General features: G+C 47.6%; 1 protein-coding gene across 2 annotated transcripts in view; it reads right to left on the reverse strand.

Moving 5' to 3' along the window:
- Positions 1–24,629, reverse strand: part of TDRD10 (tudor domain containing 10) — a 50,905-nt gene that overhangs the window by 2,770 nt on the left and 23,506 nt on the right. The window contains exons 5-11 of one of the 2 annotated variants that reach the window (XM_003937756.4): positions 24,350–24,420; positions 22,917–23,073; positions 2,874–2,916; positions 2,161–2,251; positions 861–1,008; positions 451–596; positions 34–188 (exon numbers count right to left, since the gene is read on the reverse strand). In XM_003937756.4, the coding sequence (XP_003937805.1) occupies positions 34–188; positions 451–596; positions 861–1,008; positions 2,161–2,251; positions 2,874–2,916; positions 22,917–23,073; positions 24,350–24,420 (811 nt within the window). The remainder of the gene's footprint in view (positions 1–33; positions 189–450; positions 597–860; positions 1,009–2,160; positions 2,252–2,873; positions 2,917–22,916; positions 23,074–24,349; positions 24,421–24,629) is intronic. The other variant, XM_074390185.1, reaches the window with a different exon arrangement.

A 24,629-nucleotide genomic window follows, 5' to 3' on the forward strand; every position in this document is an offset into this window, starting at 1 on the left:
CGAAACCCTCAGGAGGAGGGTAGAATATCTCACCTTTCTCCAGCATGAATGGCTGAGTCAGGGGTGGGATGGTCCAGAAGTCGTCGCTGTCCAGGCTGCGCAGTGACTGCACAGGGACGGTGGCCAACTGCCCAAAATCAATGAACATGACCACAGCCCAGGTGTCCACCCTGTCCAGCACCCAACACCTGGCCACAGGAAAGGGGAAAGACAAAGGAAAATCATTCCCCCCAGTGCCATGCAAGGCAGTCCTCAGCAAAGCGGGTGTGAACGTGGAGCGAGTTGGTTGCTTCTCCCCAATCCTTGAGTGGGGAAATGATGGTGAGCAACAACAATTTTGAGAGAAGCACCCACCGGGGAAAAACGAGAGCCCAAAGGAAGGGAACGCGAGGAGGGAGCATTCTCCCCGCAGGCCTCTCCCGTAGGCTCTGCCCATGCCCGGGCACACACCTGTTCCAGGCGCATCCATAATCCCCCAGGCGGTACTCTGCCAGACACCGGGTCCCACGCTGCACGGCGGACTCCTTCAGGTAGGGCTGCTGCTCCTCCGCCTGAGCCAGGGTGCTGAACAGCGCCTGCATGTTCTGGTGCAGAGCCTGTGGGGTATAAAACGCAACGGCCCCACTGCCTGCACTGCATTACGAATCTGCCTCTACAGATGTCACTTGTTATGTTAGCACTGATAATCTGTCCCAAGGGAATCAGGTATGAGGTGGGAAACAGAACGAGACTTAACCCGGGGATCAGACTGTAGTTACCACAAGCATCCTCACCACTGACCGGCTCTGTCAATGTGCCCACCCCAGGGAGGCCATACAGGAAGGCACAGGAGCCCGAGGGGGCCACCAACAAGTCCATACCTCAGTGATGTGCATGGCCCAGAAAAACGGGGTCTTTGGGACGATACTAGTCACCAGCAGCCCCGCCTCCCCACGAATACTGTGGATGAGCGCCAGCCAGCTCAGGTCTTGGAAGCATTCCCTCAGGAGCGCCACCAGGAAGGACCCTCTGCGGGAAGAGCAAGGGGGAGCAAGGAAAGGAGCGACCGACCGGACCCACACCTGTCCCGCAGGAGGCTGAGCTGCCTGGGGGATGGGTCCCCTAAGCAGGTAGGCTGTGCCCGCCCGCTCCGCTCCGCAGTGGGGGCCAGAGCGAATTCCCAAGTAATCTCAGTGCACGGAGGAGGAAAGGAAGCGCCGTTCTGGGGACGCAGGGGCTGGAGAGCTCAGGAAGAGGAAGCAGCAGAGGGAAACGAAAACACATAGAGAAACTCCGAGAGAGACAGAGAGATGGACAGAAGTCCCCACTGGTTAGATCTGGGGCCTCCTAAGTGATTCCCGAGCCTCCGGATGATGCATGTGTGGACTGTCTACCATGCAGGACATGCCTTTCATCCCAGAGCTGCTCCTCTCTGCGATTACGCACGTTCCAAATGTCTCCCTGCTGCTCCACTAACTCAATCACCTGCCTAAACCACATGTGGTTAGCAACAAAACCAAAGCCACAGGCCCTACAGTATTTCAAGTGAAACCAACGATTCTGGCACTCCTGACATTAAGAACGGTATCTGCTGTTAAAGCAAAGCACGGGTCATAGTGGCATGATGGTCTCCTGGCATCCAGGGTAGGTGACAGTCACAGGCCTTTGCTGTACATAATGGAAACTGATTTTATTATTATCATTTTTTTTTTTTTTTTTTTTTGAGGCAGAATCTCACTCTGTCACTCAGGCTGGACTGCAGTGACGCAATCTCGGCTCACTGCAACTTCTGCCTTCTGGGTTCAAGCAATTCTCCTGCCTCAGCCTCCCGAGTAGCTGGGACTACAGGCACATGCCACCATGCCCAGCTAATAACTTTTGTATTTTTAGTAGAGACAGGGTTTCACCATGTTGGCCAGGCTGGTCTCGAACTCCTGATCTCAAGTGATCCACCCACCTTGGCCTTGAAAAGTGCTGGGATTGCAGGTGTGAGCCGCCACGCCCAGCCGGGAAGCTGATTTTCTAAGTCAGTGTGAGTCACAGCCTGACAGCCTGGGTCTGACACAGGAGTTCCCGAAAACTATCCCCCACCCCAGTACTATCCCTGTCCCCACTCTCGGGGGGTCAGAAGGACATTTGTACCTGCCATTTGCCCTGGTGGTCTTTCTATATCTTGCTCACCTCATTTCCAAGGGGACTGCAAAGAAGGCTGCCCTCGGTTTCTCTGTCTCACACAGGTCAGCAGGAGCTTTAGAAGCGAGTTGTGTAATAGCTAGAAGGCAGAAGACTAAGTCCTGGAGAGCTACCCAGAGAGGCATGCACTCCCCTCACCCACAAGAGGCCTTGGCCCTGCCCTCAAAGGAAGCATAAAATGGGCCAAGAAGCTGCTCCCTCCCACTTCCCAGTCTCTAGATTCTCATCCGGGTGGGGAGGGTCAGTCAGATGATATTCTTTAAGAAAGCATCCTAGGGCTGGGTATGGTGGCTCACACCTGTAATCCTAGCACTTTGGAAGGCTGAGGTGGAAGGACCACTTAAGGCAAGGAGAGCAGCCTAGGTAACATAGAAAGAGTCCACCTCCATAAAAAAATTTAAAAATTAGCCAGGCGTGGTAGTCCTAGCTACCGTGGAGGCTGAGGTGGGAGGATGGCTTGAGCCCAGGAGTTTGAGGTTGCAGTGAGCTATGATCACGCCACTGAACTCTAACCCGGCTGACAGAGCAAGACCTTGTCTCAAAGAAAAAAAAAGCAAGCAAGCAAACATCCTGGAGAAAGAAAGGGAAAAGGGATATTTCCTAGACTAAGGATCATGAGGGGACTGAGCTGGAAGGAAGGCTGCAGCAACTGGGGCTGGAAGAGCCACATCCCGGAAACGGACGGCAGCGCAGAATCTCACCGGCGGTTTTGCCAAATCCTTCACCAGAAGCCTTCTCTGAAACCTGGGGAGAAAAATGAAAGGTCTCAGTCAGCCATGGTAGCCTCTGTTTTATTGATTTCCATGTTGAGTCACTCCAGGTAGACTGGGAGACAGAGCTTTGGCAGCCCCTGTTCTGACTCTGACTTTAGCTGACTTTTGAGACATCCACCCACTTTCTCCATCCTCAAGGCATCCTAAGCCAACCCAAGGAAAAGATGATCAGGAGCAGGGAAGGCAGGGAGCAGGGGCTGCTGCCAGGGAGTGCTCTTCTAGAGCTACAGCCACAGAATGAGCTGCCCAGCACAGCAGCCATCCCCACACAGGGGCAGAAGGCACTGCCAGGATGCTTAGCCTGGCGCCCTGCTGGGAGGAAAAGAAGGGATGGCAGTCACGCTGAAGCAGGGCTGGGTGGGGACAGAAAGACCTGGGTGCCCTGCTGCTCCCCACAGCCCTGCAGCCCCAGCCCACGTTGGTCTCCCTCTCTCCCCTGTTCTCACCTGAAAAAACCCCAACCCTGGGGAAACCCAAGTATCTGTCCCCCTTCCCACTGCCCTGCATCCAGGCACTTCCATCCCGCTACCCCCCGACCCCCGGCCCCCCACGTGCCTCAACTTTTCTTCTCTCCAAAGAACCTCACGTCCTCTCCTTTATTCAAAACACCCACAACTCCTGCCCATTAACTTGTTTCTTCATCAGAGGGCAAACAGGAAGCAATGAGTCAGGACTCCCTCATCCTCTCCCCACCCAAACCACCAACCCCTGTCCCACTCCTGCCTTCCCCGCCACCCCTCCCTGGCACACTCGGCTGCACGGACCTGCTCGGGCTCAAGCCCTCACTCTGCAGACCCACTCTCCCGCTCCTCCAGCACTGCCTCCCTCACATTTGAGCCTTTCCCACGGGAGACAAGAAGGTTCTATCACCCATTTGGAAAGACCCTGACTGACCTCACGCTCCCCCGACTCCTGATTCTGCGCTCCTCTCACTGCCATGCCGCGGTTTCACAGCCTCTGTGCTGCTTACCTCCACACTCACATCTGTCTCCTCTCGGGCTTCCCTGAAATGGCCCTGCACAGGGTCAGCACGAACTGACACGCTGCCAAATCCAGCGGTCACGTTCCTGTTCTGAATCCACCTGCAGTACCCTCTCGGCTCCCTCTTTCCAGAAATGCTTCTCTCGGCATCCCTGACAGACATCACACGTATCTGGGTCTCCTTCTCTTTCCATGGCTGGCCCTCTCAGCTCAGCTGCTCAACACTGGCGCCTCCCAGGACTTGTCCTCTCCCCATCCACCTTCTCTCTGAGGCCAGTTCCAGTGCCACAGATTTAGGTATCAACAGTATAGCACGGACTCTCGAAGCTGCAGGCCCAGCCCTCATCATTCTCTGGAATTCCACTCACATGCAATGTCCGCTTGACATGGGAGTGAAGAGGTACACAGACTCAGTGTGTCTGCCACAGGCCCGCCCAAGGAGCCTGCAATCACCAACAAACAAGGCAGATCTTCCCCAGCCCAGCTTTCTCCATTGGAGTGAACTGCATCATTATCTTTTTTTTTTTTTTTTTTTTTTTTTTTTTTGTAGAGATGGGGTGTCACCATGTTGCCCAGGCTGGTCTTGAACTCCTGGGCTCAAGTGATCTGCCTGCCCCAGCCTTCCAGAATGCTGCGATTACAGGCGTGAGCCACTGCACCCAGCCTACTACATCACTATCCACAGAGTAGTTCACCTAAGTTCTCTCTCTTCCAAGCTCCCTACATCAAACTCATCAGCAAGCCAAGCCACCTCCTCCTCCAAAACACACCCAAGTCCATGAATACTTTTCTCCGTGTCCATATCCACCACCCCAGTACTTGCCACCTCTTACCAGGATGACAGCAACAGCAAACAGGACACCCTGCTGCAGCACCTGCCCCCACAATCCAACCACCCGAGGACTGTGATCTTTTTCAAACAAAAAGTAGATCACATGATATCACTGGTTAAAATCTTCCAACATCTCCCCATTGTGCTTACAAATAAAACCCAAAGTCCTGACCTTGGTTCTCAAGGCTGCACCAATGGACGCCCCTTCCCAGTGACCTCTCCGCCTAATCCCCTCCCCTTCACCCACCAGGCTCATACACCTTGGGGCACCTGCAGGCCTCCCTCTGCCTAGAATGTTCTCAGTCGGGTCTTCAAGTGGCTGGATCTGAGCTGGCACTCAGATCTCAGTAGAGATGTCACTACCCCACAAAATGGGCCTCCCTAAGAACCATCTAAAGAAGGGACCTCTCGCTCTTCATCACATAATCATATTTTAGTTCTACGGCTGCTACTCATGATCTGGTATTTCCTTGTTTATTGTATCTTTTACCACTGGGATGTAAACACCACAAGAACAAGAATGACAACTGTCTTCCACCAATTAGCTTGATCACAGAGGTAACACCAGGGCCTAGGAAATGCCTGGTGCATGCTAAGCTCTCAGTAAATACATACTGAATAAAAGAATGAAATAAGAAATGACCTGGGGGCCAGGCACTATAGCTCACACCTGTAATCCCAGCACTTTGGAAGGCCTAGGTGGGCAGATCACATGAGGCCAGGAGTTCAAGACCAGCCTGGCCAACATGGCAAAACCTTCTCCCTACTAAAAATACAAAAATTAACCAGGTATGATGGCAGGCGCCTGTAATCCCAGCTACTTGAGAGGCTAAGGCAGAATGACTTGAACCCTGTAGGAGGTGGTTGCAGTGAGCTGAGATCATGCCACCGCACTCCAGCCTGGGCGATAGAGCAAGACTCTGTCTAAAGAAAGAAAGAGGGCCGGGCGCGGTGGCTCGAGCCTGTAATCCCAGCACTTTGGGAGGCCGAGGCGGGTGGATCACGAGGTCGAGAGATCGAGACCATCCTGGTCAACATGGTGAAACCCCGTCTCTACTAAAAATACAAAAAATGAGCTGGGCATGGTGGTGCGTGCCTCTAATCCCAGCTACTCAGGAGGCTGAGGCAGGAGAATTGCCTGAACCCAGGAGGCGGAGGTTGCGGTGAGCCGAGATCGCGCCATTGCACTCCAGCCTGGGTAACGAGAGCGAAACTCCGTCTCAAAAAAAAAAAAAAAAGAAAGAAAGAAAGAAAAAGGAGGGGAGGGGAGGGGAAGGAAGGGACCAGCCTGACCAACATGGTGATACCCATCTCTACTAAATACAAAAAATTAGCCGGGTGTGGTGGCACATGCCTGTAATCCCAGCTACTTGGGAGGCTGAGGCAGGAAAATCACTTGAACTTGGGAGGCAGAGGCTGCAGTGACCCAAGATGGCACCATTGCACTCCAGCCTGGGCGACAAGAGTGAAACTCTGTCTCTTAAAAACAAAAAACAAAAAACAAAAAAATACCACAAAGGTTCATTTGTGCAAAGGTCCAGAAGGCTTGGAGGCGAGGGGCCAGGGGTGAGGGGTGAGGGGTGAGGGGTGAAGGGTGAGGGGTGAGGCAAGGCGAGGTGAGGTGAAGAGAGGAGAGGAGACAAGACAAGACAAGAAAATAAAAAACAATCTGGGCAAATTCTTCCCTCTCTAAATCTTGGTTTCCTCTTCCACACCAGGAATTCCACCTGCCTTGATGTGAGGATTTAGTTGGGCTCAGGACAATGACATGCAGTAGGTACTAAGAAACAGAAACAGCACAACACAGCAGTTACAAGTGCAGACTCAGGAGTCAGGGTGTCCAGGCCACAATCCTATTTGGGGGATTGACTGGCTGCTTAAGTCTGGGTGAGTTTCTTGGTGCTCACATCTGCAGAATGGGGTAGTTCCCAGCACCTACTGCGGTAATTAAATGAGTTCATACAGCAAAACAATTAGACAGTAAGTCCTCAGTGAAAGTTAACTACTGCTGTCAATCAATGAAACACTGAACATATCCTCTGTTAAACCACAAGGTCTGCCTCTCTTGTTTACCCATAACAAAGTCAAGCCACAACGCTAAAAATTGGTCCCCTCCAGGCAACCACATAAGGTGCCTTTTTATTCAGAGTCTCCTAAGGCAGTTCTAAATACCAACCCCACAAACCAATTATCACCAGCAGTTTCGAGCTAAAAATGATTATTAATACAGAAGCATTTTACATCATTTTTGGTCTAATTATTATTCCCTAATGATTTAAGAGATAAATATAACAAGCCCGTTTTGACAGTTTGCAAAATTAAGTTCCAGAGGAAAATCTACATAATTATCATCCAACAGCCACAGCAGGCATGTCACCTAAACACAGAACTCCAATTTCCGGATGTGTCTGTAATACTAAGGTAACCACGTGGAAGCCACAGAGATCAAGGCAGCACCTCAATAGCTGCAAGGGCAGCTAATTTTAATTAATTTCCATTGTTGCTACAAGCTCAGTCACCCACATGCCCACATCAATCAGCAGCTGTTAATTATCCCTTTACTTTGTCCTGGGACATTTCTACCAGCTAGCCAAGTGTTCTAAGAGGTGCACCTGCTCCAGAGCAATGCTGGGGAGTCCGTGCAGTGGGAGAGGAGAAACAGGAATGCAAAGGTTGGCCGGGCACAGTGGCTCACACCTGTAATCCCAGCACTTGGAGGCTGAGGCGGGCAGATCACCTGAGGTCAGGAGTTCGAGATCAGCATGAGCAACATGATGAAACCCCGTCTCTACTAAATACAAAAAATTAGCCAGGCATGGTGATGCATGCCTGTAGTCCCAGCTACTTGGGAAGCTGAGGCAGGAGAATCGCTTGAACCTGGGAGGTAGAGGTTGCAGTGAACCAAGATCATGCCATTGCACTCCAGCCCGGGCAACAAGAGTGAAACTCTGTCTCAAAAAAAGGGAATGCAAAGGTTGGTGGCCAGAAGGCTTGGGGGCAGGACGATCCATCCAGTCCCCTCCACATGCCAGGGATAAGTTCTTACATACACTCAGCAGAGCACAGCCTCACAATACCCAGAACACAGGCAGCTTCCCAACCTGCAGCCTGCAAGTCTTCTTGCTGCCACAGCCATGGGCCATCTCTCTTTAAGCGGTGTCCTCCTCCCCACACCGCCCCTACCTCCACCAACCTGGGGAACTGCACCTGCGCACACACGAGGGGGCCCATCCTGGTGGAAATTTCGCACTTGCAGCTTTAGCCTCAACTGCTTCCCTCCTAGCCTTTAATCACGTGCACTTCGATGTGCCAGACACAAAATGACAAAGATGAAAAACAAAGATCTTTGCGTGGGCTCTACAGGGAGCCCCCCTTTAGTCATCCACAAATATAAAATGCCACCATGAAGCTCACGTTCCGACGGGGAGAGCAGATGCTAAATAAGTATACAAGAGGAATAATGTCTTTGGGTGGCAGAAAGAGAGATGAAGAGACTCAAGTACGGGAGAAGGGGTGAAGGGTGCCGGGGCGGGTGCTGCCTCACAGAAAGTCCTCCTAAGGTGGCGACTGCTGAGCAGAGCCCAGAGTGAAGGGAGACGGCAAACCCTGCAGACACCTGGGAGAAGAGCCTTCTGGGCTGACAATCATAGGTCCAAGGCCCTAAGGTGGGGACGAGCTTGGTGTGTTTAGGGGGCAGCCCCCAGGGCTGGTGTGACAAGACATTTTCATCTCTTCCCTGGACTGCCTGAAACAGGTCTTCCTGCCTCCACTCTAGCCTCCTCCAGTGGGTTCTAGGGGGTCCCTTTAAAAGTTAAATCTAGGCACAAGGACGAATAAATGGTGGCACATGATACAACAGAATATCACTCAGCAATAAAAAAAGAACTGCTGATGGTGCAACCACATGGATGCCTCTCAATCACATTCCGCCGAATGAAAGAAGCCAGACACAAAGCAGCACGCACAGCCTGATGCAATTTACAGGACACGCTGGACAAGCTCCATCTCATCCAAAGGATGGACACCAGCTCAGGGCTGCTGGGGGCCCTGAAAGGGGAAATCTTTTGGGTGACTGAAATGTTCTCTATCTTGATTATAACAGTGGTTACATGGCTGCATGCACTGGTCAAAATTCATCGACTGTACACTTAAATGGGTTCACTTTAAGTAAATTGTACTTCATTAAGTATACTGAATACGTCAACGAAGTTGACCTTCTAAAACATGTGAATGGGTTCTATCTGGCTATGTCACCCCCTGCTCAAACTCTCCAGTGTTCTATTATGTGACTGCCAATCCTGAGCACTGCTGAATCAAATTGTGTTCTTTTTATTCCCATGGAACCTTTTCTTAGGAATTAACTGCTGTTTTTTCCCAAGTCCATTTACTTGGATTTCCTTGAATCCCTGGCTAAGCTTTCCTACGACCTCTGGTGGCTCTTCATAATACTGCTCCTCTCAATTTTCCATTTTAATTCCTGCCAACATCACCCCTAGAGTCTCACCACACCCTGCTCTGTTCTGGACTGCTTGCTACACGGTGACTGTTACAGGACAGCCTTTGACTAATCTAGGAAGTGTCTCATCTCCCTTCTCTTGGATCTGGATTGGATACCAGATCCTGTCTTTTTTTGGCTTATTGATTCATTTTGTTGGAACACATTCCTTCATAGCTTTCTGAGAACAGGTACTTGGGGCATACTTTTTTTGAGACCCTACCTTTCTAAGCAAGTCTTTTTCTACCTTTTTAAAAAAGCAACAGTGTCTTACTCTGTTGCCCAGGCTGGAGTGCTGGCACAATCATAGCTCACTATAACCTCAAACTCCTTCGGCTCAAGTGATCCTCCCATCTCAGCCTCACCAGTAGTTGGGACTACAGGTGTGCACCACCACATCCGGGACATTTTTTGTAGAGATGGGTTTGCTCAGAATGTTCTCAAACTCCTGGCCTGAAGCAGTCCTCCTGCCTCTGCTTTCCAAATCCCAAATTTGAAAGCACTGGGATTACAGGTGCATACTACTGTGCAGTGGCATGATCTTGGCTCCCTGCAACCTCTGCCTCCTGGATTCAGGTGATTCTCCTGCCTCAGCCTCCCAAGCGGCTGGAATTATAGGTGTACACTACCACGCCCAGCTAATTTTTGTATTTTCAGTAGAAATGGGATTTCACCATGTTGGCCAGGCTGGTCTCAAACTCCTGACTTCGAATGATCCACCCATCTTGGCCTCCCAAAGTGCTACCCTTATTCTTGACTGACTTGTTTGGGCAGAGATATTATTTTCCTGAAGAATTCAATCATACCATGATTCCATATCCTTCAATGTGGATTCTCTTCCTAAAGCTTTATCCCCAATATTCTAAAACTTCTCTAATGTGCCTTCATGTAGGTTTTTATTTTCTTATTCATTATCCTGGGCACTCATTGGCTGCTTTGTATCTGAAAATTCACATCCTTGCCCCATGTGAAATTGTCTTCTATCATTTGATAATCTCTCCCCTAGTCTGACCTGGATGTGTGTGTTGTGCCACGTAAGCTGATCTTCTAATTTTTACTACAAAATATTTCAATCAACAAATCCCATCCCCAAAACCAGTAACAAATCTTGACAAATTGTCAAAAACAACCACTTCAGTACCCTGGAAACTGAAGCATATAAGACATTGAAAACATCTATTTAAAAAATAATAACAGTAACAACAACGACCGACACTTGTACAAAAACAGTGAGCATCTGGGGCTTCCCCACTCCCAGATCCTTCAGTGGATAGTTCTGCCAGGATAGGCAAAGCTATGGAAACCAGGAGCCTCAGAGGTGGCTGGCTTAATCGCAGCAGGTTGTGGAAAATCACCAGGTGTCTGGGTGTTGTCAGAAACTGCCACCTTGTGGTAAGCGATGGGAAAGTCGCAGCCTGAGGATGTGGTCCCATTGGCTTTGATGCATCTTCAGCTACAAAATGCCTATTCCTAGCTCTTGCCCATTTTTCTATTAGGTTGTTTTTTTCTTGCATTGATTTCCAGGCATTTTCATTCTGTTTATTTTTATTTCATTTTATTTTTTTAAAAAAGAGCCTGTATCTTAATCCAGGAACTGGCAAACTTTTTCTGCAAAAGCCCAGATGGTAAATATTTTCGATGTTGGGGGCCTTACAGTCTGTCATGAGTCCACTCTGGGAGCGAGGAAGCAGTGACAGGCAATGTGTAAACAAAAGGCTGAGGCTGCATGCCAGGAACGCTTTGTGGACACAAACAGAATTTCATACAATTTTCATGTGTCAGGAAATATTCTTCATTTTTTTCCCATTTAAAAATACACAGCTGAAGGGTCTCACACGTATAATTCTAGCAGTTTGGGAAGTGGAGGCAGGAGGACTGCTTGAGCCCAGAGGTTCTAGACCAGCCTGGGCAATATAGTGGGACCCCCATCTCTATAAACGATAGAAAATTTAAATATATATATATATACACACACACACACACATACACACACACACAGACACACATACATGACTGGGCATAGTGGCTCATGCACACACACACACACACACAGACACACATACATGACTGGGCATAGTGGCTCATGCCTGCAATCCCAGCACTTTGGGAGGCTAAAGCAGGAGGATTGCTTGAGGCCACATTACACGCCTGTAGTCCCAGCTACTCAGTAGGCTGAGGCAGAAGGATTGCTTGAGCCCAGGAGTTCAAGGCTGCAGTAAGTTCTGATCACGCCACAGCACTCCAGCCTGAGTGACAGAGCAAGACCCTGCTCTAAAAATGTAAATAAATAAAAACCATTCTTAGAACCTCCACTCTGAGAAGATGAAATATACATACTTCCTCTTAGCTCTGTTAAACACAACTAACAGCCTGGGACACTGCATATAAAACAAGCGTAAGAAGACTCTGAGAGGTGGAGAGAAGGCAACAGGCTGGCCAGAGACTTTGGAACCCAGGGTACAACATGGTGGTGGGTTCTCTGGGTTTTCCTTTTGCCTTATATATTCCAGACTTAGAACTGAAAAGGCCAGCAACCCAGAAACACTAATAGGCACAGAAACAAAACAAAACAAAAAACAGCAAAAGCCTGCTCTTTTTCACCAAAGCACCAGAAAAGGGACAGGCTAGCAAGACAGAAAACTTGCAGACAGTAACTCCTCTACTCCAGCTAAATGCCACCAAACAGGCGAGCCCACCTCCACGCACACGAGCAAAGACAGCGTGCAGGGCCCAGACTTCTGCCCTAAGGAGGCTGGGATAAGTCCCCCAACACCCCAACCCTGACGGTGTCGCATCAGGGCCAAGCAGGCAGCCAGGAAGTCCATCCCCAAGCCAATAACAAAACTGGCCTCTCCTTACAGCCACCCTGCCTGGGTGTCAAAAGAAACCCCCTGGGAAGTCTGGACTTCCATACCCACCTCACAGAAAGAAGGCCCCTCTCTCTCCCTGCTGGGGTGGTGTCAGAAAATGTCTAGTGGAGAGTCACGACTTTTCCCCGGGGTAGTGAGGACATCCACGCCAAGATGTCAGTGGAGACCATAAAGCAGAACTAGCGGTAACAAGGGGCTCCCGGCTGCCTTAGAGGCTGAGCGGGGAGCCCGACTTCCATCTGCAGCTGGCAGCAGCGAGGTACTACCGCGTCCCCCTGCAGGAGCAGTGTCAGAGGACGCCAGCTAAAACGCAAGGTGGACACACAATCTAGTCTAGCAACGTAACAGGAAAATGTCCAAGTTTCCAGTGACACTCACTCATCACACCAAGAACCAGGAAAATCTCACACAGAATGAAAACAGACAATTAATATCTGCCAATGCCAAGATGGTACTGGTGCTGGCACTACCTGAGAAATATTTTAAAGCAGCCATGACAAGAATGCTTCAAGGAGCAATTACAAGCACCCTTAAAACAAATGAAAAAATAGAAACTCTTAGCAAATAACCAAGTCTCAGCAAAAAACAGTATTTTAAAATGGAAATTTTAAAACCGAAAAACACAATAACCAAAATAAAAAGCTCAGTGGGTAACGTCTACAACAGAGCGGAGGGAACAGAACAAAGAATTGGTGACTGGAAGGCACAGCAATAAAAATTACGCATTCTGAACAACAGAAAGAAGGTAGACCGAGAAAACTTCGACTCAAAAAGGCAAGTGAACCCAGAACAGCAAAAATACAAAGAAATGCATGCCAGAACACATTCTAATTAAACTTCTGAAAACTAAAAACCAAGCAAAAATCTTGAATGCAAAAAAAAACAATATCCTCCTTTAGGGAAAAACTATTTGAATAATAACAGATTTTTCATCACAAACCATGGAGGCTCAGCTCGGTAATCTCAGCAATGTGGGAGACTGAGGCAGGTGAATCACTTAAGTCCAGGAGTTCAAGACCAGCCTGGGCAACATGGTGAAATCTTACCTCTGTTTCAAAAAAATAATAATTTAAATGAAAAAAAAAAAAAAAACTTAAAAAAAAAAAATAAAGAAACCATGGAAGCCAGAAGAAAGTGACACAATTATGTTTCCAGTGTTGAAATAGAAAAAACTGTATAGCTAATGAAAATGATTTTAGGCCAGGCACGGTGGCTCACGCCTGTAATCCCAGCACTTTGGGAGGCTGAGGTGGGCAGATCACCTGGTTCAAGACCAACCTGGCCAACACGGTGAAACCCCGTCTCTACTAAAAATACAAAAATTAGCCAGGCTTGGTGGTGAGTGTCTGTAATCCCAGCTACTCAGGAGGCTGAGGCAGGAAAATCACTCAAAACCAGGAGGCAGAGGTTGCAATGAGCCAAGATTGTGCCCCTGCACTCCAACCAGCCTGGGAAACAAGAATGAAGACTCTCAGAAGAAAAAAAAAAAAAAGAAAATATTCTTTAGAAATGAAGGGGAAATTAAGACATCCTCAGATGAAGGAAAAGTAAGAATTTGTTACTAGCAGACCTACCCTAAGAGAACAGCCAAAGGAAGTTCTCTAAACAGGAAAGAAATGAAAAAAGGAAGAATTCTGGGACATCAGAGAGTAAGAACACAGTTAGAAAAAATATGAGTAAATATTCAGTTGGTGCAAGTTATTGTGGTTTTAACAATGGCATTACTTTTCATGGCAAAAACTGCAATAACTTTTGCACCAACCAATATATTTTTCTTCTTCTCTTGAGTTTTCTATGTTATATTTGACAGTTGAAGCAAAAATTTTAATACTTTCCAGCCGAGCATAGTGGCTCATGCCTGTAATCCCAAGATTTTGGGAGGCTGAGGTGGGTGGATCGCCTGAGGTCAGGAGTTTGAGACCAGCCTGGCCAGTGTGGCGAAACCTGGTCTCTATTAAAAAATACAAAAATAGATGGGCGTGGTGGCGCACGTCTGTACTTCCAGCTACTCAGGAGGCTGAGGCAGGAGAATCACTTGAACTCGAGAGGTTGCAGCAAGCTGAAATTGCGCCACTGCACTCCAGCCTGGGTGACAAGAGCAAAACTCCATCTCAAAAAAAAATTGTAATTCTTTCTGACTTGGATCTAAATGTATATACAGTAAATTTTTATTTCAATTACAACTGCACTGTTAACAGGGAGAGGTAAAGGGAAGTAAATAGATGTACTCCATTTGGTAAAACCAACATGAGTAGGCTATCAGTTATGTGTATATGATGTAATAATGTAACGTCTAGCACAACCATTTAGAAAGGTATACACAGAGTTGTACTTTACAGATTAAATAAAAACAGAATTCTACTTATTACTGTTATTACACTTGTAGCCCAGGCTGGAGTGCAGTGGTGTGATCTCAGCTCACTGCAACCTCTGCCTCCAGGGTTCAAGTGATTCTCCCACCTTAGCTTCCTGAGTAGCTGGGATTACAGATGTGCACTACCACACCCGGCTAATTTTTGTATTTTTAGTAGACAGGGTTTCACTATGTTGGTTAGGCTGGACTCCACCTGCCTCAGCCTCCCAAAAGTGCTGGAATTACAGGCATGAGCCACCGTACCCAGCCTACTTATTATTTTTATGTTTAAAAAAATTTTTTGGCAAGGCACAGCAGCTCACACCTGTAATCCCAGCACTTTGGGAGGCTGAGGTGGGTGGACCACCTGAGGTCAGGAGTTCTAGACCAGCCTGGCCAACATGGCAAGACCCTGTCTCTACTAAAAATACAAAAAAATTAGCCAGGCATGGGGGTGGTGCACGCCTGTAGTCCCAGCTACTAGGGAGGCTGAGGCAGAAGAATTTCAAACCCAGGAGGCAGAGGTTGTCCAGTGAGTGGAGATCGTGTCACTGCACTCCAGCCAGGGCAACAGAACAAGTCTCTGTCTCAAAAAAACAAACAAACAAACTTATTTTTGGAGAAACAAGGTTTCCCTATGTTGCCCAGGTTGGCCTCAAACTTCTAGCCTCAAGCCATCCTCTTATCTTGGCCTCCCAAAGTGCTGGGATTACATGCAGTGGCATGAAGCCACTGCACCCGGCCAAACAATGGAATTCTAAAAAATGTTCAAGTAAGCCTCAGGAAAACAGAGAAACAAAAACAAGAGAACAAACAAAAGACAAAAAGTAAAACGTTCTATTTGGACTAGGTCAGTGTTAACGTCCTGGTTATGATACTGTTTTGTAAGATGTTACCATTGAGGAGAAACTGGATAAAGAGTATACGGTCTGTATTGTTCTTACAATTGTATGTGAATCTGCTATTATATCTCAAAATAAAAAGTGTAATTGAAAAAAAAAAAAAAAACATTCCTAGCTTGCCAGCAGTATAAAACGGGCAGTGGGCCAGATGTGAATCACTGGCCAAAATCTGACACCTTTCCTGATCCTTTGTTAGCTACATTATTGCAAACATCTTCTCCCAGATCTTGGCTTGAATTTATCTCCCTTTATGTATCAACTTTGGAAGAAGTGGTCTTGTATGTTTACTTACCCATCTTTCTTTTTCACCTGACAAATCTTTATGCCTTGACAAATCTTATCCTGAGATCATATCTGGTAAGACATTTGATAAGATCAGCTTAACTGAGATCATAAAGATATTCTACTATGTTTTTTTCTAAAAGTTTTTAAGTTTTGCCTTTCACTGTCAAGTTAATAATCCACCTAGAATTCTTGTGCATGGGATAAGGTAGGGATATAATTTCATAGTTTTCTACACGAATAGGCAATTGTCCCAGTTCAATTTATTCAAGTGTGCATCCTTTCCCCAGAGGTCTACCACTCCACCTGAATAATAAGTAGTTTCTGCATACAAATGTGCCTCTTTTTAAGTTCTCTATTACATTTTATTGGTCAAACTGTCTGGCCCTAGGCCAATACAGTTAGTCTTCCACATCTGTGGTTTCTGCATCCACAGATTCAACCAATATTAAAAAAAATTCAGGACCGGGCACAGTGGCTCACACCTGTAATCCCAGCCCTTTGGGAGGTGGAGGAGGGTGGATCACCTAAGGTCAGGAGTTTAAGACCAGCCTGGCCAACATGGTGAAATCCCGTCTGTCCTAAAAAATACAAAAATTAGGTGGGTGTGGTAGCAGGCGCCTGTAATCCCAGCTACTCAAGAGGCTGAGGCAGGGAGAACTGCTTGAACTGGAAGGCAGAGGCTGCAGTAAGCCGAGATCACGTCACTACACTCCAGCCTGGATGACAAGAGCGAGACTCAATCTAAAAAAAAAGAAAAAAAAAAAAAATTCGGGCCGGGCACAGTGGCTCACACTTGTTATCCTAGCACTCTGGGTGGCCGAGGTGTGTGGATTACTTGAGGTCAGGAGTTGGAGACCAGCCTGGCCAACACGGTGAAACCCTGTCTAAACAAAAATACAAAAATATTATCCAGGCGTGGTGGTGCTCGCCTGTAATCCCAGCTGCTTGGGAGGCTGAGGCAGGAGAATCGCTTGAACCCGGGAGGTGGAGGCTGCAATGAGCCGTCAGGCAAGATGGCACCACTGTACTCCAGCCTGGATGACAGAGCCTCCATCTCAAAAAATAATAAAAATAAAAATAAAAAGTAACAACATAAATTTTAAAATACAGTATAACTATTTACAGTATAAGCATTCACACTATTATCTGGCATTATAAGAAATCTAGGCCAGGCGCGGTGGCTCACGCTTGTAATCCCAGCACTTTGGGAGGCTGAGGCGGGTGGATCACGAGGTCAAGAGATCGAGACCATCCTGGTCAACATGGTGAAACCCCGTCTCTACTAAAAATACAAAACATTAGCTGGGCATAGTGGCGCGTGCCTGTAATCCCAGCTACTCAGGAGGCTGAGGCAGGAGAATTGCCTGAACCCCGGAGGCGGAGGTTGCGGTGAGCCGAGATCGCGCCATTGCACTCCAGCCTGGGTAACAAGAGCGAAACTCCGTCTCAAAAAAAAAAAAAAAAAGAAATCTAGAGCTGATTTAAAGTACAAGAAGAGATGTGTACATTACATGTAAATACCATGCTATGTTACGTTATAAAAGGGACTTGAACACCAGTGAATTTTGGTATCCATGGGGGTCCTGGAGGCTAAAGGATGTACTACAATGTCGTCTAGGAGAGCAAATTTCTCATCTTCCTTTCTTCCAAGAAGTGTCTTAAATATTCTTAGACTTTGGATCTTCCATATAAACTTTAATACCATCCTGTCCTGTTCTTAAGAAAATATCTGAAAGGTTTTTTTTTTTTTTTTTTTTTTTTTTTTTTTTTTTTTTTCAGGTTTTTTTAGAGAAAGGGTCTTACTGTGTTGCCCAGGCTGGAGTGAAGTGGTATGATCATAGCTCACTCCACCTCCCAGGTTCAAGTGATTCTCCCACCTCGGCCTCCCAAAGTGCTAACTGCAACCTCCGCCACCCAGGTTCAAGCAATTGTCCCTGCCTTAGCCTTCTGAGTAACTGGGATTACAGGCACCAGCCACCATGCCCAGCTAATTTTTATATATTTTTTTTAGTAGAAATGGGGTTTAGCCATGTTGACCAGGCTGGTCTTGAACTCCTGATCTCAGATGATCTGCCCACCTTGGCCTCTCAAAGTGCTGGGATTACAGGGTGAGCCACTGTGCCCAGCCAATAATGTCTACTTTCTACTTGGGTTTTAAAATGTTTTTACCTGCTTCTTCAATCAACTCTTAGCTCATTAATATTCAACCTTTCTTCTTTGCTCATTTAGAATTAGATGTTTCTCTCTAAATATTGCTGTCACTGTACCCCAAAACTTTTCAGGGGTAGTATTTTCCTCATTATTCAGTTCTAAGCGTTTTTAAGTTTCTTTATAATTTCTTCCTTGACCCATGTGTTGTTTACATAGGAATGTTTGTAAATGCCCACATGTGTGATGATTTTGTGTTCAGCTTTTGTGTACTTATTTCTAATTTAAAAGCAGTGGGAATACTGGGAAATCATCTTTATCCCAAGATTAAAAAAAAAGGTGAGAGCCATGATTCTCTTTCCCAATGTTTGGTTCTGGCATGACACATGTTAACTCTCTCACCCCAAACGACTCTAAAACTGGACAAAATACAGGAACTCACAGTTTCCAGCACAAGACTAATGAGAGTGAACAGCAGAGGGCTGTTTCCTGAGCAAAGGAAAGCCAGGGAGAGCCACATTCACCCTGGCCTGGGGGCATTATCTGCCTGGGGGCATTTTCCCAAACCACAGCAAAGGGAAAGGAAGCCCAGGCAGAAAGTGACAGTCTCACTGGACAGCAACAAACAGAGTTTAGGTGACAGGAATTTGTGGGACAGAGGACCAGAGAGGAAGGAGCCACCCAGAGGTCCAAGGAATCTAGGTGTCTGCCTCAGGTCCTTGGCTGAAGCCCATGCTGTCCACCTGAGGGACAAGTATGGGGAGGCCTTAAAGAGAACAGCTGCTGTCAGGGTAGGAGACAGGGCACTGAGAGAGGACACAGATGCCGGAGGTCTCACAGTGCGGGAGACAACGGAGTTCCAACCTAGCAAGGGGAACAGACCTTGGCAAGCACCCAGAACACTCACCTGAGAAGCTACAAAAGCCAAGCCTTCGGAAAAATGACATGACCCAAGAAGAATGCCCCGAGTGAAACATTCCGCTTCTATGATACACACAAAAACCCTTAACAGGATAAAAGATTGGCTAGTCATTTCATTTTTGCTAAAAAAAAATGTTAACATCATTTAGAGGATAATAACATAAGTCTCTATAATATAGCATCCATAATGTCCAACATACAATAAAAAATTACTGTAAGCTGGGCGCACTGGCTCCTGCCTATAATCCCAGCACTTTGAGAGGCCAAAGTGGGCAGACCACTTAAGCCCAGGAGTTTGAGACCAGCCTGGGCAACATGGCTAAACCCCATTTCTGCAAAAAATACAAAAATTAGCCAGGCATAGTGGTGCATGCCTGTAGTCCCAGCTACTAGGGAGGCTGAGGTAGGATGATGGCTTGAGTCCAGGAGGTGGAGGTTGCAGTGAGCCATGACTGAGCCACTGCACTCCAGCCTGGGTGACAGATCAAGACCCTATCTCAGGAAAAAACAAAAAAACTATTTATAAAGGGGCTTGAAAATTGTACCCATAATCAAGGGATAAATGTCAATAGAAGCAGATCCACAAATGACCCAAATGGAATTAGCAGAAAATGAGTTTATAATAACTATCACAAAACTGCTAAAGAATCTTAAGAAGGCTGGGCACGGTGGCTCACACCTGTAATCCCAATACTTTGGGAGGCCGAGGCAGGCAGATCACCTGAGGTTGGAAGTTTGAGACCTGCCTGACAAACATGGAGAAACCTTGTTTCGACTAAAAATACCAAATTAGCCGGGCATGGTATCCATCTGTAATCCCAGCTGCTCGGGAGGCTGAAGCAGGAGAATCACTTGAATCCAGGAGGCAGAGATTGCAGTGAGCCGAGATCATGCCATTGCACAGCCTAGGCCACAAGAGCGAAACTGTCTCTCAAAAAAAAAAAAAAAAATCATTAAAAAAAGAGATGAAATAGGGGAAAAGATGAAAAAGTTAAGCAGAGAAATGGGGGGAAAAAAAAGAACCAAATGAAAGTTGAAAAATCTCTAAAATGGAAAATTCATTTGATGGGCTTAAGAGTCAATTGGACATAGGAGTGGAAAAGATCAGAGAATTCTAAGACGGGTCAGTTTGGAAGAGTAGGAAAGCCTGTGACCACACATAAAAACCGAGACCAGTTAGCAAGGTTGTGTGAATGTCTTCAGTGGCTCAGAGGGTGGGTTCAGAGGAGGCAGAGGGCTGGGTTCAACTAGGATTAGTGTTTTGCAAGCTATAACCTAGTGAGAAGTGGGCAATGGAGTTAAAGACGTTTGAACTAAGGGAGCTATTGACTCTAGAATCTAGGCTGAAAGGGAAATGAGAGAACAAAGAGAGTACTGAACAATGGAGAAACGGTGGGGTCAGTGGACTTCGGATGCCTATGTGTGCCGGTGCATTAACTGTTGGACGGAGGCTGTAAAGCCTTGCTACTAAAATGTGGTCCTAGGGCCAGGAGCACCAGGGGCATCAGCACCACCTGAAGCTTGTGCAAATTCCCAGGCCCTGCCCAAATCTACTAAATCAGAATCGCTGCGGCTAGGGCTCAGAACGCTGTGTTCACAAGCTCTTTTGCTGATTCTGATGCTCGTTAAAGCTTGAGAACCACTATTCTAGAGTGAGAGAGCTGCAAACATTGGCGGACGGCACACAGGGAGATGCTGGAAATGGTCACAGCAATGACGAAGTCTGAAATACAGCTAGGGGAATGAGAAACCGTGACCAAGCGACAGAAAAGATGATTAAAGATGCAAACTCCAGGCAGGCTGCCATGGCTCACACCTGTGAAGGCTGGAGGATGGCTTAAAGCCACAAGTTTGAGACCAACCTGGCCACCACAGCAAGACCCCATCTATATAAACGGGGGAAAAAGAAAAAAAAAAAAAAAGACTGTCAGAGGTGGCTCCCTTTGCTAATTTCAAACTCTTTCCCGTTCTTTCTCTCTTAACCCCTCTTTGAAAGGGAAAACTGTAAGACTGTCCTGCTTACAAACCTTTCTGGTTGCAGTTGTCTGCTCTTCTCTGTTACTCCCTTCACTGAAAACTTGAGCTTCTGGCTCACTATCTGTCTTATCATCATGCAAATTTAGCATCCCCGTGGATGATTCGTCTAAGAGTCCAGTCACTTCCTAGACCGTTGTGTCTTGTCTTTGAGACAGGGTCTCATTCCGTGGCCCACACTTGGAGTGCAGCGGAGCCATCTCAGCTCACTGGAACCTCTGCCTCCTGGTTTCAAGGGATTCTTCCACCTCAGCTGGGACTACATGTGCACGCCACCACCCCTGGCTAATTTTTATATTTTTTGGTACACCTCTGAAAATCTTTGTGTGTGTGTGTGTGTGTGTGAGAGAGAGAGAGAGAGAGACGGAGTTTCGCTCTTGTTACCCAGGCTGGAGTGCAATGGCATGATCTCGGCTCACTGCAACCTGTGCCTCCAGGGTTCAGGCAATTCTGCCTCAGCTTCCTGAGTTGCTGGGATTACAGGCATGTGCCACCATGCCCAGCTAATATTTTGTATTTTTAGTAGAGACGGGGTTTCACCATGTTGACCTCGATCTCTTGACCTCGTGATCCACCCTCCTCGGTCTCCCAAAGTGCTGGGATTAAGGTTTGAGCCACCGCGCCCGGCCCCTGAAAATCTTATTGTAGTAATTCCAACCCACCTCTGGGCCTCCACCTCCAACTTCTCCAGTTTTGTGGCTGACCTTCTTAACTGCCAGCCATAGGCATGCTCTGCTTCCTTGCTGATAGAACCCCAAGTTTAGCAACAAGGTGTCCATCTTTTAAAAGGACATCTCTCAGCACCTGTGCACTGAGTTACAGGGACAACCAGTGAAAAATAAGCAGAACTGTGGTCAGGGCTTCTGGAAGTGCACCTTTTAAGAGAACACAGGCCCCTTTTGCCCTCTGCTTCTCCCCTTCTTCCTGCCTGGAACCCTGATACCATCATGGAGGCCTCACAGCAACCCCAGACTCCCTACTCCTGACTTCTACAAAAAAGAAAAACAAATCACTAACTTGTTTAAGCCACTATTGTTCAGATTTCCTCAAATGTGCAGCCAAGTCAGCTTCTAGCACTAACACTTAAGGTTCTGGAATGGGATCTTTTCCTCCTGGTTCACATCTGCAAACCAAGAATGGGCCCTCTTCTTTTGAGAGAAGCTCCCAGGGGTTACTTATGGACCTTCCCTTCTCTGCCTGCAGAGGCAGCCCCCACCATTAACTGACTCCCGTATCTCATATTTGGCCACGTTTATCTTCCTCCCAAGAAGAACGAGTTTGTTTTTTGTTTTTTGTTTTTTTTTTAATTAAGATGGGGTTTCACCATGATGGCCAGGCTGGTCTTGAACTCCTGACCTCAGGTGATCCATCCTCCTCAGCCTCCCAAAGTGCTAGGATTACAGGCGTGAGCCACTGCACCCAGCCGAACGGGATTTTATTGACTTTTGTCTTACACTTCATGCTGGCAACCAGAACAAGGCTATACAAACAGTAGACACTCATTGTCTGCTACATTAACAAGAAAAACCTGAATTTCAATAATCTAGGTTGAAAAAGCCCTGACTGAATTGCCTAATGACCCTTTTTATCCTTGCCAAAAATACAGTCCCCTTAATTTACACATTCCAGGTTTTCTGCATCTGACTTACTTCTGACTGTTTTTTTTTTTGTTTGTTTGTTTTGTTTTTTTTTTGAGACGGAGTTTCGCTCTTGTTACTACCCAGGATGGAGTGCAATGGCACTATCTCGGCTCACCGCAACCTCCGCCTCCTGGGTTCAGGCAATTCTCCTGCCTCAGCCTCCTGAGTAGCTGGGATTACAGGCATGCGCCACCATGCCCAGCTAATTTTTTTGTGTTTTTAGTAGAGACGGGGTTTCACCATGTTGACCAGGATGGTCTCGATCTCTCGACCTCGCGATCCACCCGCCTCGGCCTCCCAAAGTGCTGGGATTACAGGCTTGAGCCACCGCGCCCGGCTACTTCTGACTGTTAAAGGTCGTAGAAGTTCTCTGACTTCACCCAGGACCCTGCCTTCTTCTCCACAATCAGACTGGACTGGAGGAGGGTGAAAGCACCGAAAGCAAAGTCAGCCACGCTCCAAAGCATGAAAATGGAAGGCCCCGGAGCACGGAGAGGCCAGGAGACATACCGGCGGTGCCCGGGGCTGCTGGATCACATCAGGGGTCCTCTTGGGGGGCCTTTTGCTTGTATTCACGAACAGTTTTCGCTTGTGGAAGAGTTTGCCATTCAGCTCCTGGATTGCAAGTGTCACTTTCTGCATGGAGCCCAGATCTACAAATGCAAAGCTGAAAAGGGAAGAGAGAGAGGGCAGCTTTGGCCGGGCGCGGTGGCTCACATCTATAATCCCAGAACTTTGGGAGGCCAAGGCGGGTGGATCACCTGAGGTCGGGAGTTTGATCAACATGGAGAAACCCTAGCCTGACCAACATGGAGAAAACCCGTCTCTACTAAACAATACAACATTAGCTGGGCATCGTGGGGGCTCCTGTAATCCCAGCTACTCGGGAGGCTGAGGCAGAATAGCTTGAATCCGGGAAGTGGAGGTTGTGGTGAGCCGAGACTGCACTACTGCACTCCAGCCTGGGGAGCGAAACTCTTGTCTCAAAAAAAAAAAAAAAAAGAGGACAGCTTTGAGCACATCTCCAGAGAAGGCCAGACCTGCAGGGAGGCATCAAGCCCAAGCTGGAAGGGCAGTGTCCTCGCCTCTCTCTCTGCAGTGACAGAGGATGAACTGTTCCACCTACACAAGAAAGCTACAAGTATGTCCAGGCTTGGGTCTGGGCCAGTGTGAGACACTGCCAGGGGCCTCTAAGGAGCAGAAGAAATGAGCTGACTTTCCCTGCGCGTCATTTGTCTATGACTTTGAGTTTCTTTCATACTACTGTCCCTAAAAGTTCAAAGCAAGCCAGGTGTGATGACTCACATCTGCAATCCCAGCACTTTGGGAGGCCAAGACAGGCGGATTACTTGAGCTCAGGAGTTCCAGACCAGCCTGGGCAACAGGGCAAAACCCCATCTCTATAAAAAACACAAAAATTAGCCAGATGTGGTAGTGTACACCTGTAGTCCCAGCTACTTCAGAGGCTGAGGCAGGAGGACTGCTTGAGCCTGGGAGGCAGACACTGCAGTGAGCTGAGACCGTACCACTGCACTCCAGCATGAGTGAAAGAGCCAGACCCTGTCTCAAACAAACAAAGGTTCAAGGCACTTTTTACTCCCTTGAAAAGAAGGGAAAATGTAAGTAGGTCCAATTTTCAGGACTAACAAGGCTCAGGGTGGTATAGTAACTTATCTCAAGTCAGAAAACAGAGCAAGGACGTAACCAAAAATACACCCACGTCTCTGTACTTCTAAGCCAGGGTTGTGTTGATAAGACAGTTTTCGCTGCTGGGTCAGAGGGTTAAATATGGAAAGGGGGTTTCCCAAATGTCCCTTTGCCAAGTCACAGTGGGTGTGGATGTGGCGGTTGCTGGGTTAGTCTGCAACGTGAGTGGATCAGCAAAATGGACAGGGAGGAAAGGAGCTGCTTCCCGAAGAAAACAAAGGAAGAACAGTCATTACCATTTGCAGCCATTCTGGATTTTGTGGACATAAAGAGGGCTGAAGTCCTTTAGAAGGTACAGAATTTCCTCCTACAACAGCAGGGTTTAAAAGAGAGAGACCCAGAGACATGACTTACAACCAGTTCTCAAGGTTTCAGATCCCCAGCCAGCTAGTCTGTACCCAATTTAACCCATACTAGATGAGGAGCTATTATGTGCCGTGTGTGTCAGGTTTTGTAGAGAGAGACAGGAAGGGCGGCAGCCCTGTCTTCGGTGAAGCCCACCAGTCAAGCAGGGAC

This window comes from Saimiri boliviensis, chromosome 19 (assembly GCF_048565385.1).
Source record: "Saimiri boliviensis isolate mSaiBol1 chromosome 19, mSaiBol1.pri, whole genome shotgun sequence".
Classification (NCBI taxonomy): domain Eukaryota; kingdom Metazoa; phylum Chordata; class Mammalia; order Primates; family Cebidae; genus Saimiri; species Saimiri boliviensis.